This window comes from Trichoderma atroviride, chromosome 3 (genome assembly GCF_020647795.1).
Source record: "Trichoderma atroviride chromosome 3, complete sequence".
Taxonomy (NCBI): domain Eukaryota; kingdom Fungi; phylum Ascomycota; class Sordariomycetes; order Hypocreales; family Hypocreaceae; genus Trichoderma; species Trichoderma atroviride.
In genome coordinates, this window is record NC_089402.1 from 787008 (window position 1) to 801902 (window position 14895).

The 14895-nt window shown below is 52.8% G+C and overlaps 4 protein-coding genes across 4 annotated transcripts; 2 read left to right on the top strand and 2 right to left on the bottom strand.

Moving 5' to 3' along the window:
- Positions 1-1484: 1484 nt before the first annotated feature.
- Positions 1485-4582, bottom strand: TrAtP1_005479 (uncharacterized protein). Its single transcript, XM_014089291.2, has 3 exons — positions 3790-4582; positions 1975-3707; positions 1485-1908 (listed from the first exon to the last, which is right to left on the bottom strand). The coding sequence occupies exons 1-3, from the start codon at positions 4030-4032 to the stop codon at positions 1797-1799; spliced, it is 2088 nt and encodes a 695-aa protein (XP_013944766.2). The 5' UTR covers positions 4033-4582; the 3' UTR covers positions 1485-1796.
- A 1731-nt stretch (positions 4583-6313) lies between these two features.
- On the top strand, positions 6314-9780 carry TrAtP1_005480 (uncharacterized protein). Its single transcript, XM_014089290.2, has 2 exons — positions 6314-6599; positions 7073-9780. The coding sequence occupies exon 2, from the start codon at positions 7165-7167 to the stop codon at positions 9148-9150; it is 1986 nt and encodes a 661-aa protein (XP_013944765.2). The 5' UTR covers positions 6314-6599; positions 7073-7164; the 3' UTR covers positions 9151-9780.
- Positions 9781-11944: 2164 nt separating this feature from the next.
- TrAtP1_005481 (uncharacterized protein) lies at positions 11945-13568 on the top strand (the record flags this gene model as incomplete). Its single annotated transcript, XM_014089289.1, has 3 exons — positions 11945-12215; positions 12287-12448; positions 12535-13568. The coding sequence occupies 3 exons, from the start codon at positions 11945-11947 to the stop codon at positions 13566-13568; spliced, it is 1467 nt and encodes a 488-aa protein (XP_013944764.1).
- A 180-nt stretch (positions 13569-13748) lies between these two features.
- TrAtP1_005482 (uncharacterized protein) lies at positions 13749-14635 on the bottom strand (the record flags this gene model as incomplete). The annotated part of the gene is made up of 2 exons (XM_066112728.1): positions 13749-14028; positions 14607-14635. The coding sequence occupies 2 exons, from the start codon at positions 14633-14635 to the stop codon at positions 13749-13751; spliced, it is 309 nt and encodes a 102-aa protein (XP_065968813.1).
- Positions 14636-14895: the final 260 nt, after the last annotated feature.

Sequence of the window (14895 nt, forward strand, 5' to 3'; positions counted from 1 at the left end):
GCGAGTAGCAGCAGCAAGAATCGGCTGGAAATAAACCGCAGGCCCAGGACTGGCCAGGCCAAGGACGCAATTTACGATGCCTGCACGGCGACCCGCTTCTTCCTCCGAGCCCACCTTCTAAGAGCAGGTTTGGCCCCGGCCCATTACCAAGACGGCTTGCTTCTGCACTCGGTCCCGGCCGTGGGCAAGCAATCATTCGACTTGGACGGATCCGCCTTGGCTCTTGCTGCGAGTAATTTGAAAGCAAGCTGTAGCTTACAGTAGAGTCTCGTGTTGGCGACGAGAGGCACTGATACACACAGCAGGCTAGCAACTCGCCATTCGAAGCTGTGCGCGCGACATCACAAAGAGAGACGGAGAGACTCGGTGCTTCTGTCTTGGCTCTGCCTTGAAAATTTATTGCCAGGCCAGAGGATGTGCCCCCGGAATGCCGTGCGAGTGATGCCAGCGCAGCGACCACACTGTGCTCCAACAGCGGGAGGCAGCTTGTCGGGAGCTTGCATTTGTCACAGAGCGCTTGGGCGGCTGCTTGCTGCGTATCTGCTTCGTAATACCTGGACGAAGGAGCTCTGAGCTATACACAAGTCAGGACCCAGAGGCTGTGCTAGTTTATACGTGTATGCGGAAAACCCACTCCTGTTCGGCTCACCAAACACTTTACGCAGGCGAGCAGATCTACACAGCTAGTTCTCCTAACAAGAGACTAACAGAGCTTGCCGAGACAAGATTTACACATCAGATATGCTCCCGCAACCTGTCATCCATCATGGAAAACAGTGCCACCAACTGCCGCTTTATGCTTCTCAGCTTAAAACTCTTGCTTGAATCTGACAGCTTACCTACCTACCTGCTCATATATGTCTTACTTGCATCTCGACAGCTACTTGTAGCTGTACTCTTACAAAGCCGGCATGGTCTCTCTTCCAGGGTACGCCTCTCGGCACATTTTTCTCACGCTTCCGTATTATGCCTCTATCCCAATGGAGCAGTTCGCAGCAGATGATCTCGATGTACATAGTATGGTCTGAATGAACCTTGCGCTTGCTAGTCGTATAGCGGTATAAGACGGGGAGCCTTGGTATAAGCGCCATTTGCGAATTGCTTGTGCGGGATAGTTTGTCCAGACGCCTTCTCATGAGTAGTAAACATACAATTACTTGATACTGCCTTGACTCTCCTATTAGGAAAGGCAAAAAAGTGAATTAGAGCAATAAAGCGTTACATTGCGGTGGAAGTAGTACCGCTACCAGTCCCTGACGTGCCACTCGCCCGGGGATGGCTTCCGAGTCGGTACCTGCGTGAGGCTTTTATTCAAGGAGAATATCCACAAGATGAAAAATGATGGCGGCATGCTATTTTACTGTATAGTACACACATTCATCTTGGAATATCTAGTACTATCCTTTTTTTCATCTTGCATTGATATGCTACGAATGGTGTGGGTGCTGGCAGAGACAAATCTCATATATGATATCATGATCCCCTTGAGATTTAGCTGCGTTTAATGTGCTATGCCCCCCTTAGCAAAGCGACTCGGCCGAGCAATGATTAAGGAGCTTCTAAATCAAGCTAGCTCAAATCCAAGGGATACATTGACAAAGACTTCAAATTATATATAAAGCTTATAGTAGTTCCATTTCCTCACCATGGCGTCAAAATAATACTGCCCAAGCGCTATCCCGGCAAGGATTTTCACGATACATACCCATCCTGCCTTTACATCTTTCGTTTCCTCCTCTTTTTTGAATACATGCATTTCATTCACCATTACGCTCTTTTGCCCATGCCTAATCTCATTAATTGGTCTCTGCCCACTGTTTAAACCACTCTAAAGCCTCGGGGTTGGCCACGCTAGCATTCGTCCTGACCGCCATGCCTGAAAGGATCTGCTTCACAGCAACTTCGATTCTATCATGATTTTCACAAATTAGCTTCTTCGCTTTCTAAAAGGGGGAGGAGGGAGAGATGACCAACTTTTTACCGTTGCCCGTCTTGGGCACGCCGCCTCCGCATTCTTCCACCACGCCCGGGACGTGACGCGGGCTGAGCTCGCTCTTAATCTTCTGCTTGATCCGGTTTCTCAAATCATCGTCGAACTTGTGCTCCGGCGTCGCGACCACAAAGAGGCACACCGTCTCGTCAGTGTCCGTGGCCCGTCGGCGGCCCACGCAGACGGCATCTTCCACCTCGGCGGCGAAGAATCGAATCAGAATGTTGTAGATCTCGGCCGAGCCGAATCTCACACCAGCAGGCTTCAGCACGCCGTCGGACCGCCCCAGCATGAGGAGACCGCCTGTCTTGGCATCGGGAATCTTGACAAAGTCGCCGTGATGCCATACCGCACCCTTGACACCGCAGACGTCCTCGAAACGCTCAAAGTAGGCGGCCTTGTACTTGTCGTTGCCGCTGGCGCCAAAGAATGTCAGGGGCTGGCAGGGGAAAGGCTTGACGCAGACCAGGTCGCCGGGCTCTCCTGCTGGCACTTCTTCTCCAGTGACAGAGTCGACAACCCTGATGGCCATACCGAGACCGGCGCACTGGATTTCGCCAACGCGCACGGGAAGTAGAGGGCAAGAAGCGCCAAATAGGGAGATGATGTCGGTGCCGCCAGTGATGGAGCCGAGATTAATGTTCTTGGGGAAGGCTTCGTAGACGAATGAAAAGGTGGACGGGGGCAGTGGTGATGCAGTGGAGTAGATGGCTTCGAGATGAGACAAGTCAATGCTGGGATCGCGAACAGGATAGACGCTGTTGGCCTCCAAGGCCGTGAGGTAGGCCGCTGAGGTGCCGAAATGAGTGACCTTGAGATCCGACAGCACGCGAGGCAGAGACATGTACGAGTTGGGTCGGAAGGGCGATCCCGAGTATAGAATCAGCTTGGCTCCAGCAGCAAGCGCCCCGATGCTCCAATGCCACATCATCCAGGAAGTAGTTGTGTAGTAGAGCATGCTCGACGCAGGGGTTAATGAGCAGTGCAGCACGTGTTCCTTTTTGTGCTGGATGAGCGTTCCTAGGGCTGTGTGAACGATTGCCTTGGGGAGACCAGTAGTTCCGCTGGAGTAGAGGATGTAGAGTGGATGGGATGGCGACAGCTGTTCGAACTTGAGATTCTCTGAAGATGCGCTGGCGAGGAACGCTTGGTATTCAACAGCCTTGACGCCGTGGGCCTCAATGTCCTCGATGCCAAGCTCGCCCTTGATGTTGTTGATTACGACGACCTGGTGCAAGCCCATCTTGCTGAGCTCGGCGACAATGTCGTTTGTCTTGGATGTGCTTGACCATTCCTTGCCATTGTAAACGGTGCCGTTGTCTGCAAACAGGACACGGGGTCCAATCTGGCTCAGTCGATCCAACACGGCAGAGACGCCGCTGTCAGGGCTGATGCCCGTCCATATCGCGCCTATGGAGGCGGCAGCCAGCATTGCAACCACGGCCTCTACATGGTTGGATACGTAACCGGCGACGACATCGTGGGGCTCCAGTCCCGCAGCGCGCAAAGCATTGGCGCATTGGCGGATAGCCTCGCGCAGTTCACCCCAGGTGGTTGAGCGCAAGTCGCCTGGGAGCTCGGTGGTGGTGATGACGGCGGTAGAGTTGGGGTCGAGGGGCTCTTGAGTGGGAGGAAACAGGAGGTTCTCGGCAAAGTTGAGGAGGGAGTCGGAGAAGAAGTCGGGGCGAGGGAACATGGGCGCATTCGGTGGCAGAACCTGTTTCAAAGAAGAAGCGCCGGTCAGTGGACGTACCCTATCATGGCTGGTAATTGTCAGTATCGTTTGGAGTTGAACGCACCGAAGGATATGGCTTGGAGCTGACGATGCCCACAAACTGCCACACTTCGTCCCAGAAGTGGGCGACGTTGTCGACGGACCACTTGTACAGGTCCGGGTATCCGTTCAGACGCAGATTGTGCTTCTGGTTCACCGTCTGGAGAAACTTCCACATGGGCGTGGACGCAGGGTCTGGATGTCTCCAGAGCTCCTTTGCCAGCGCGACGCCAGGAACGGTGTCGTTGCGATCGATAGACTCCCCCATGGTGTATATGCCGTGGATAGCCCGTGAAGTCGAGTGTGAAGAAGAAGGGGAGGAGAAAATTAAAGCGAAAGCGAAGGAGAGAGAATGAGGGAAGTCGATTGGGGTCCTATTTCGTATCTCTGCCTCTCCCACAACGGAATTTCAAGATTATCAAATAGTTTACTCAGATTCAGGGACCAAAAATCGGTTGGGGTTCATCGCTGACGGCACTTGGCCCAATGCCGAATCGGCTTCGATTGCGCACCTCCATCTTAGCCGTCACAACCCGCGGACAGCCCTCGGGACTAAATCTGAGGTGGTGAGGGAGAAAGGCTGCGGCTGTTACTGCGGAGGAGGGCTGTGGCTGGAGGCTGTGGCTGGAGGCCGAGGCAGGCAGCGGTGACTAACCGAGAACGATAATGTGGCTAAGCAGACGCTGTCTGTGTGGCTGCTGCTACTCGATTGACTTTTTTGACGAGCGAAGCGAAGGCTTGGAGCATGTGATGGCTTTAAGATGGAATTACTGCGTAGCATCGTAAAGTTTGATCTAGCGAAATGCAGAAGTGCCGAGGACCAAAAAAGTGGCTACTGTCAAATCGCTTCTTTTCGTGTCATTATTTGAGCGAGGCTAGGACTTTTGCGTTTACAATACAGAATATACTCGCACTACTGTGGTAGCAGCTTGGCATTTACTGCTCAGGCAGAGGATCCATCATCATCAAAGCACATTGTCAAACAAGGCACTCCACACCTCTACGGCTACGCGTACAAGGGAGCGCTGAGCGGAGGAGCAATTCCGTGTATTCCGCATGGTTGCACTCTTGCTGTGTTGGCGCGAGATACATCCAGTAGCAGTGAGACACTTGCCCCCACTGTCTGGAGTGGGATGGGATGGGCACTGTTCGTTTCCAAGGCCCTTGCGTCTTATTAAAATGAAGAAAGGATCGCCAATGTCAGAGCCAACCCCAAAAAGTTTAAAACGAAGAGGCAAATTAGATAAGAGGAGAAAAAAAATAGAGGCCCAGCTCCATGTCTCGTTCGTGTGATTAATGTTCAAGAGCAATGGATAGCACAGCAGCTTGGAGGCATATATACATTAGATCAAGACACCCAATGATGGACGCCCGGCTTCCTCGGAGAGTTTCCAGCTATAGCGAGCCGATCAGCTGGCAATAGTTTGAAGTGGCTGCCAACAGCTCGCAGCTCGCAGCTCACAGAGCTCTCAGCCCTTTTTCCTTTCCCGCTACCAGCGCCGCCCCCTTTCCGAGCGATAGAGATGGCTGCGAAATGTCATCACGCGGGTGCCCCCTTGCAGATCCCAACGTCGTGCGACGAGCTCTGCAGTTGCTGTACTCGTAGAAGCTGTAGGCCTATACTGTACAGTAAGTATTTGCTGTTGTGTTCAATATTGCCGGTCGCGGCCTGTTCATGCCCGAATACTCCTGTACACAGGCATAGCGTTGCATCATTATCGGCGCAGTCCATTGTATCATCTGAATATCATTGACTCGCAGCTCAAGCATGATGGCCTCTCCTTGCCGTGATGCCGATGAATGGCAACTCCCGGCGTCATAAACCTGCAATTGCAGCATCTTGACGAGCAGTATATCGCTCGGATGACCTCATTCCAAGCAATGCGCGAAGCAATGCCGGAGAAGGCTCGCAGTTCGATGCTCTGGTCAGCCCCGGGGGATCCGATGCCATAACCGATAGCCTGCCAGCCGATTGCCTGCTGGCCCATGTCTGCCGAGAGACATGAGCTGCTGGAGGCTGGCTGGTACCCGCTGGTAGAACCACCGGTGCATCGGTACTTGCAGCGGGCGTCGCCGCGTTGCATCCGACCCATCAGGCGCCCAGAAATCGACCTCAAGCCGCCTGTACATGGCAGCAGACAGCGCAAAAAGGCCCAAATTAACAGCCCCATGGCCCAGGCTAGGCGCCCACTTTTGCTGGGCAGAGCCCCCCTGTCTGGCCGCTCCTGAATTCCGACTTGGCTGATTTTGACCGACCCGACGACGCTACGCTCTTGGCCGCAGCGCGCCGCAGTTCCGTAGCCCCAGTGTTTTGGCAGCAGCGAGAAAAACGAAGCAGAACTGAAGCGAGGAAAAAAAGGTGTTGATGGAGCAGGTGGAAAAAAACCAGACAGCGTTGCCGCTCTAGTAGCGTAGCTTATGATGGCCTGTTTTTGAGCCCTCCCACTGCTGGCCGTGGCCCTGCACAGCGCTGCCGCCGTCTCATTGGCCCGCTGCCGGACCCCCTTTCGCCAATTCATCTTACCTTATCGTCCAGCCCAGCCGAAACATCCCCCCAGAGGCCAAAAACCTGCCTTCTTCAACCTGCTTTTGCTGCCATCGTGGACCTCTTTATTTCTTTGTCTCCCCCCTCGCGTGGTGTCCTGGTGCTCTCAGACTCGGATCTCCACTGCAGCATTGGCCTGTCACGACATCGTTGCGCCGACATCCAGGGCTGTGCTGGACCCCAAGCGACGATCGATTCGATTCGAGCCGAGTCGAGCCAAACAAGAGCCTGTCGCTACCAACGGCGAGAGACTCGGGTGCAGCTTCGTTGTCGGCGTCGTTTTCAGACTGGTAAGTCTCGCATGGCGCATGATCTGCGTGTGTGCTTTTAAAGCCTCAGCCCTCAACCCCAGCCAAAAGAAACCCACCTCTTTATATCAATGAGGCTTTGGGTCACTTCCACCTCTCGTCACCCATTCCCCCCCCTCTCAAGTGGACTGGCAGTACCTATACCAGCATTTGTCCACAGCTGAAACCTCGTTTGGGTCTTCATCAAGACGCTTTGCCTGCTGCGGACGTCTAAACCTGGTGGCGCTGCTAAGCAAGGCTTAAAAGCGTATGTGGCCACACCGCATCGCGCCGTAACTTTGGGCTCGTCGCGGTCGCTGCCGAAGCAGTGCACAGAACAAAAATAAAAACCACAAACCAAAAGCTTCCTCTGCCCCCAGTTTACGCCCACAATACGGTTGCATCATTGCCGAGATCTTGTTTTGCTCCCATTGGACGCTCAAGCTAACCAGCCTCGATTTTTTCTCCTCCACCAGACGCCTCGTCCCAGAAAGCCTTGTACTGGGCCTGCCGACCTTTCCATCCAACCACGCAAGTTGGATTGCTCGGTTAAAACCTCGTGGAGATCATGCCGCGACGGCTCGCAAACCCCTTCTCCTCTACCCAGTCTGCTATGTCAGCATCCGAGAAGACTGGCGAAAGACGTCTCTCGTCCTCCAAGACCAACCGACTGAGCCAGCTCTTCTCCTCCAGCCCAAAGTCCAAGGATCAGTCACCACTCGCCGCCATGCCGCAGAGCCAGATGAACACCATCTCGCCGTCGACGGTGTCGCTGCCCACCATTTCGCTGTCGACGGCGACCGGCGAGCCCAACAGCATCGAGCCAACCAAGATGCTGTTCAAGCCGCAATCGGCCGAGGAGCAGGAGCAGCGACGGCTCGCCGAGTCTCAATTTGGCCCTCTGCTTGATCCGTCCCACCGCTATGTCAGCCAGTCCAATGGCGAGACGTTCAAGGAGCCGATTGAGGATATGCCTCCGTACTTCTATCTCCTGACCACCTACTTGAGCTATCTCTTCTTGATCATCATTGGCCACTGTCGCGATTATTTTGGCAAGCGTTTTGGCGATAAAAAGCGCTACAACGCCCTCAAAGTGCAAAACGGGCTCGCGCCTCTCACTGATGATTTCGACAGCTTCTACAGCCGCCGGCTGAAGGGTCGTTTGGATGACTGCTTTGCTCGACCTACGTACGGCGTTCCCGGCCGCTTCATTACCCTCAAGGAACGTACGGCAGACAGGCTTAACCGCAACTACCACTACACTGGAAACCACGTCGAGACACTCAACGTGAGCTCCTACAACTACCTCGGCTTTGCTCAATCGCAGGGCCCCTGCGCCGATGCTGTCGATGAATGTGTCAAGAAATACGGTGTTACCGCTGCAAGCCCCCGCGGCGATAGCGGCACTTCCGACCTAGCCCTCGAAGTTGAACGCGAAGTTGCATCCTTTGTCGGAAAGCCAGAGGCCATGGTCTTCTCCATGGGCTATGTGACCAACTCCAGTACCTTCCCTGCTCTCGTGTCAAAGGGCTGCCTGATTGTCTCCGACGAACTGAACCATGCCTCCATCCGTGTCGGTGCTCGCCTCAGTGGCGCCGTTATCCAATCTTTCAAGCACAACGACGTGGTCGCCCTGGAGCGTGTTCTTCGTGAAGCCATCTCCCAGGGCCAGCCAAGGACTCACCGCCCCTGGAAGAAGATTCTCGTCGTTGTCGAAGGTCTCTACTCTATGGAAGGTACTATGGTCAATCTGCCGGCAATTGTGGCCCTCAAGCGCAAGTACAAGTTCTACCTGTACGTTGACGAGGCTCACTCTATTGGTGCCCTGGGACCCCGTGGCCGTGGTGTCTGTGATTACTTTGGCGTTGACCCCTCCGAGGTTGACATTCTCATGGGCACCCTGACCAAGTCCTTTGGCGCCAACGGAGGCTACATTGCGGCAGAGAAGCACATCATTGACAAGCTCCGTTCCACCAACGTCTGCTCAATCTACGGCGAAGCCCCTTCTCCTTTTGTCCTCATGCAGATTCTTACCTCGATCAAGCTGATCAACGGCGAGATTTGCCCTGGCCAGGGCGAGGAGCGTCTCCAGCGAATTGCCTTCAACTCTCGCTATCTTCGCCTTGGACTCAAGCGTCTTGGACTCATCGTTGCTGGCTCTGATGATTCTCCCATTATCCCCGTTCTGCTGTACAACCCCGGAAAGATGCCTGCCTTTAGCCGCGAAATGCTCAAGCGCAACATCTCTGTTGTCATCGTTGGTTACCCGGCCACCCCGCTCATCAGCTCGCGTGCCCGCTTCTGCATCTCTGCCGCTCATAACAAAGATGACCTTGACCGAATGATCAGAGCCTGTGATGAAGTTGGCGACATGCTCCAGATCAAGTTCTCATCAGGCATTGCTGGCGGCTTGGAGCCGCTGCCTGCTGGTGTAGCACCAGAAAATGAGGCTGAGTGGAGGAGGGCTAACAATGTCGCCATCAGGCCTCCTCGATGGGATGTCGAAGAGGTCATTCGACGAGGTGCCGTTGATTGCAAGCTTCCTCTGCGATGAACGCCACATATAATTTTTTTTATACTGTCAGCTTTTTTTTTAATTAGTGAGCAGCTCATGTTGTCTCTTCTCTGGTCAAAGGAAGAAGAAATCACATAGAACGGGTAAAAAAACCAAACTATGGCCCGGTGTTTGAGGCGTCAAGTGTTGAGCTATTCATGGGAGATTTACACACACACAACACCTTGTTTAAAGAAGGAAAGAAGGAAAGAAAGAAAGAAGGAAAGAAAGAAAGAAAGAAAGAAAGAAAGAAAGAAAAAGAAAGAAAGAAAAAAACACACAAACCGTATAATATTGTTCGACTAATGGGGCTTTATGATCATGCAGAGTATTACGATTATCTCTGATTTGATGTCAGCCATACTTCTACTACTATATAATTAATTAATGTGATCAATGCCTGACAAAAAGCGGCCATGAAATGTGAGAATTACAGATGGTCATGAGTGCAGGGCGACATACTTTGGAGTGGAATTGCAGGATATATACGGCGGATTGGGTATTAACTGGGATGGGAAGAAGCTTGAACATGTGTAAATATGAGAGAATGAGAGTTGGTGAAAGCTCCGTTTAGACGGGTGTGTCTCTTGTTTAAAGGCAGATGATTAATGAAGTTGAACTTGGTTAGCCATTTTTTTTTTTTTTTCATCTTAATATCGCTACCTTTATTTTTCCTCGGGCAGCAAGAAAAAAGTATCTGTCATTTTGTGATTTGTGATGTGCCTTGAAGCGACAATCCTTTTCGTTTCTTATCAGGTGCATGGGAGATGAATGGGATGTGGAATTGCGGGATGAATCTGGGTTAGCGAGGCCATGAACCCTTGTTCGTGTTTTTCTTAGTTGATACTTGATGGGCTTAGTATGCTGTGGTGTCGAGAAATTGTTCCAATGCTAACCCCAGGACGATAACAAAGACGAAAATAGAGAAGTAAAAGAACGAGTGATGTGTAATTTGAAACGCAATAGTATTGGGGCGACAAGTTTTTTTTTTGGGGGGGAGGTGTTTTAGTTTTTCTTGGCAGTTGCAGTATGTATATACGAGCTTTTTGGTGTTTCATGATGAGGGGGTGGTTGGGGGTTGAGATGAGACGTGTTTGAGGTATGAGATGGTGTTTCTGGGGGGGTTTTTTTTTTTGATCTTCCTCTGGGGGCGGCTCGGAATTGAGCACTGAGCTATGAATTGTTCATGGCCAATGTTGGGTGTTTTGGAAAAAGAGTCAAGGCACGGAGTCAGGTGCTGCTACTAGTGATATTTAATACGAGATTCTGCTCACCAATATGTAAAACACGTCTGGAAGATGGGAGGAGAGGGCGCTGCGACTGCAAGGGGGTGAGGATGGCTTCGTTGGGCCCTTGCATACGGCACGTGCAAGGGAAAGAGTTGAGTGTTGATTTAGTTGCCTTGTTTGGATTGCCATCAATCGTGGTTTTTATGTGCTGATTGGTGTGGATGGGGAGATGGACCGAGGCAAGGGAGAGGGCATGCGAGGCTGTATCGAGAGAGCTGGTGGCTCTACTGGGAGCTAGATATGGTATCTAGTAGCTAGATGTCGATGCATGCAACAAAGAGGCTCAATTGATGAGGTGCCTTGTGTCGATAATTTCCATATACATGTGTTTGATGCTACTTGGAACATGCAGTTGACATGGCCTGCCGCCTGGGCAGAAGAGAGTGGCCTGACTCGAATACTCGCAATACCACCTTGATACTCGGGTGAGGCAGGTTCCGTCCTTGGTATTGCTACCCTCAGCTCGCCCAGCCGTTGCCGCAGACTGGCAGAATTGGCCGTGTCATGGACATGATTCTTAGACGAATGTGCCCTTTTGCTTCTCTCCCCTTGTGCTCAGCCACGGAAAACAGGAGGTTTTTCATGTGGGGGACTAGGCCTCGTTGCGGCTAGCGGTGCGCTGCCCTGGCTCAAGTACAAACGGCTGCTTGGAATAGAAAACGGCGTTTGCAGGTACCCAGGCCGCGGCGGCGTTATGGGCAGCTACACGCTGGCGGGCTGGTGCTGCAGTGGACTTGCAGGCGGCTAGCAGCAGCCCCCAGGGCCCTTTTTCTTGGTGCAGTGGCTTGCCTGCGCCGGGTACCTGTACACGGCGTGCTGCTGCGCGAGCCGCTGCCGCGCTGGTACCGGGACCTGCGGCGCTGCTGTGCCTGTGCCGGCGCCCGCACCTGTGCCTGTCGGCTGGCATTTATTGGCCGAGATTTGACACTCGGGCTTGTTGCGAAAGTCCAACGCGAAGGCTCCCAGGTTTCGTCTCGTTCCTTGCCTTGCTGCCCCTCCTCGCAGCTTGCAAGCGACCATCGACAGCGACGAAAACGCTTCTTTTCTCTGTTGCGTGCTGCGAGCTCTTTTCTCGTCACATCTTTTGCTGGCCGTGGCCGAGAGCATTTCTCACCTTCTGCTGCTTCCTTCGTCCTTGTCCAACCGCTGCTGACCCTGTCCGCACCCATCGCCCAGTTAGCCGCCCGCCGGCGCTTCTGCTCGCCTCCGCACGCCCTGCTCTCCTCTCGTGGTGCCTCAATTCCTGCCTACGCAGCCCGCATTCCCCTGAAGCGAAGCTCGACGCCGCGAAAACAACCGTCCATCTCGAACACAGTCGCTTCTGCTGTCGAATCCCGTGTCGGCGGAGGGACAAAAAGCGGTCCAAGGGAGAAGAGAGAGAGAGAGAGAGATTCGAAAAGAGAAACTAAATAGGGGAGGACACTGCGCCTGCACGAGAGAACGAACACTTGAGCGAGCAAGAGGCGCTGGCCACGGACCTCCTGCTGCCGCCGCGTCTGCCCAAGATGATGAGCTTTGAAGGAGGCACGGGCTACGCCGAGTCGGACGCTGACGACGAGTATGAGCACCTGGGCGACCACTCGCCGGTGGGCGACTCCGAGACATCGCCTATAGGCTCTGAGCTGTCGACGTCTGCAGAGCATACGCCCACGACATACGGCCATCGCAGCAGCATGGACCGTCTGCCCGAGACCATCGTCACCGAGTGGACGGCGGAGGAGTGCGCCGACTTTATCAGTGCCATCGGACTGCCGCAGTATGCCGACACATTTCTAGGTACGTTTTTGACCATGGCAGGATGACATGGCTGGGAGGCATTTTGGCTGATCGTGGGCGCGTCTTTACAGAAAACGACATTGTTGGCGAGGCCCTGGTTGCCCTGCTGCACGACGATCTCAAGAGCATGGGCATCGCTAGTGTTGGTCACCGTCTGACGATCCTCAAGAGCGTCTACGACGTCAAAAAGGCTCAGGATATCCCAATTGAGAGCGACCAATATCTGCCACTCTGTAAGTCCCCCGAGCATCTCCAAGTTTCTGCACAAACCGGGACTGGTTAATCGGCTGACTTTTCTTCTTCTCTCGTGACTTTGTAGCCGCCGATGCCGAAGCTCAATATGCTACTGCAACACTCAAAGATATCAAACGACTGGTGGACCAGCTGCGGCTGCGAGACGAGCGGATGAGCCTCCTAGAGCAAGACCTGCGGCGCATGAATGAGGATTTCAAGCGCCTCAGAGAAGATATGCTGCCGGCACTGCGGCTTGTCAAAGATGCTCAGCACCCGCTGCCGAATGTCAGCGGCCCCGGCCAAGCATACGCATACGAGTCCACCCTCTCTCCGCCCGCACCGACGCCGCCCGGAGCCCAGCCCGGCGACAAAGGCATCAAGCGACAGTATTCCCAGCGACGAATCTTGATTGGAGCGACGCCCAAGAACAACTCTCCGACACAGGCCACGCACGACCAGCGAATGATGTCGGAGCAGACGCTGGACCCGTCCAGTGCGGCTGAGAGGGCAGTCATGTCGTCGTCGCATCTGGCGGCCATGAATGGCGGCAGCCAATCCGCCTCGGCCACAAACTACGCTTCGGCTTCAAATTATCCTTGGCCAGCCGTACCATCGCCCACATCGCCGCAGAATCACTTGAGCGGAACTACTCTGGGATCTCGAACTTACAACTCTACCACGCCTTCCGTAAGGACGACGTTTGTCGATTCCGATCTCAGCTACAATTCACGAGATAACAAGCTCACCGGGTCCGGATCGATTCGACGTCGCGAAACGCCCGTCCCCGAGACGCCAGGCTCAAATAGCTCTGTCGAAATCTTCAAGTCGTTTAGAGTGGAAATGGACGATCCGTGCCACAAGGTGCTACCGGCCGCGCTGAAGAAGTATCAAATCAATGCGCCCTGGGACCAGTATGCCCTTTACATCGTCTACGGAGACCAGGAGCGTTGTCTCGGCATGGATGAGAAGCCCCTGATCCTGTTTAAGCAGCTGGATAAGGAGGGCAAGAAGCCCATGTTTATGCTGCGCAAGATTAATAGCGCCCAGACGGATGGTGGCATGGGCATGGATCCGGCCAGAGGAGCTACGCCATATGACCCGCCGGGAGGCATCATCTGAAGAGGAAACAGACTCTTGACTTTGTACTCACACTTGTTTTACTATTCGCCAACAGGGTCTTGCTTTTGGAACCTGGATGATACGGCGATATATACATTGGGGCGTATTATGGAGTTGGTTGGGAAAAAGAAAGAATATCTCGCAGCGGAAGCGAGCAAAGGATAGCGAGGATTTGTCTAGTTATACTCTGCAACCCATGTCCTGGCTGTAAGTCCGTGTAAGGGCGGTTGCTCTATGTGGTTGATTGATGCATGAGCAAATGATGTGCGTTGTGCCCATTACTCGCCCGGCGAGGTTGACGACTGCTGCGCCGGCAGGCTTCTCAGGAGCCAGAGGAGTGAACTGATGCCTCAGTATAATGGGGCTTGTGACATTGGGGATGATGCAGACCTGAAACCAGGTGAACGGACTATAATGGAGGATTCGACCGACAGAGCTCCCGGCTTTGGACTCGTTTGATCTATGTATGATCATATTGACACAATTGTATTTCGGGCGAGGATTTTTTTTTTTTTTTTTTTTTTGCTTTTGAATATACTGGGCACCCACCTCTGCACAGATATATATACACATTTGGAGGAAAGGAGGGAATAAGGGGGGAAGGGGGAAACAAACAAGCAAACACGGTGGAATTGTTTATTTTTGTGTACAATAGCAGATTTGGGAAACAAAAAACGGAAGGGCTAGGGTGGTGTGTCGTTTAATCATTTTTTTTTCCCCCTTACGAGGAGTGCGTGGGTTGTGGATTGTGGACTAGGTGAAGAAGTGAATGTGCATGTGTGATGGGTATTTCTGGGATTAATGTATTGGTAGCGTGATGTGTTGGTACTTGGTATTGAGCTTTTTCTTGTCTGTCTCGGGTTGCTCTCTGTGAGATGGGCGGGTAGGTCTCTGAAAATTGTGTTGTAGGGGTTCGATGTGAGCTGTGAATTGGAGTGAGAGAAGGGGAGAAATAATGGACTATGGAAAGAATAGGAGCAATATATTTTACACAGATTTCTATGGTGCAAAGATAATAGGAGTAAGAGTACGGTTTACAACCCTTTTATAGGTTTATAATGTATCATGATGGTGCGATATGAAGTCGGAGATGAGATGTAAGTGGGTTTAACTCAAACTGATATACCTCCCTGATAAAAAGAGAATATTATTCAGAGATGTTGATGGACAGAAATTATTTGAGCTTGAGTTGTATACGCCTTTAGAGGGTCCACAACTTCATGTAGCTGCCGTGCTGGTCATTGGACAACGGAGCTTGAATAATACATGACAGCCGCTACTACGTGGCCGAGCTGCAGAGCATCCCATATGGCAAAGAGCTTTAATT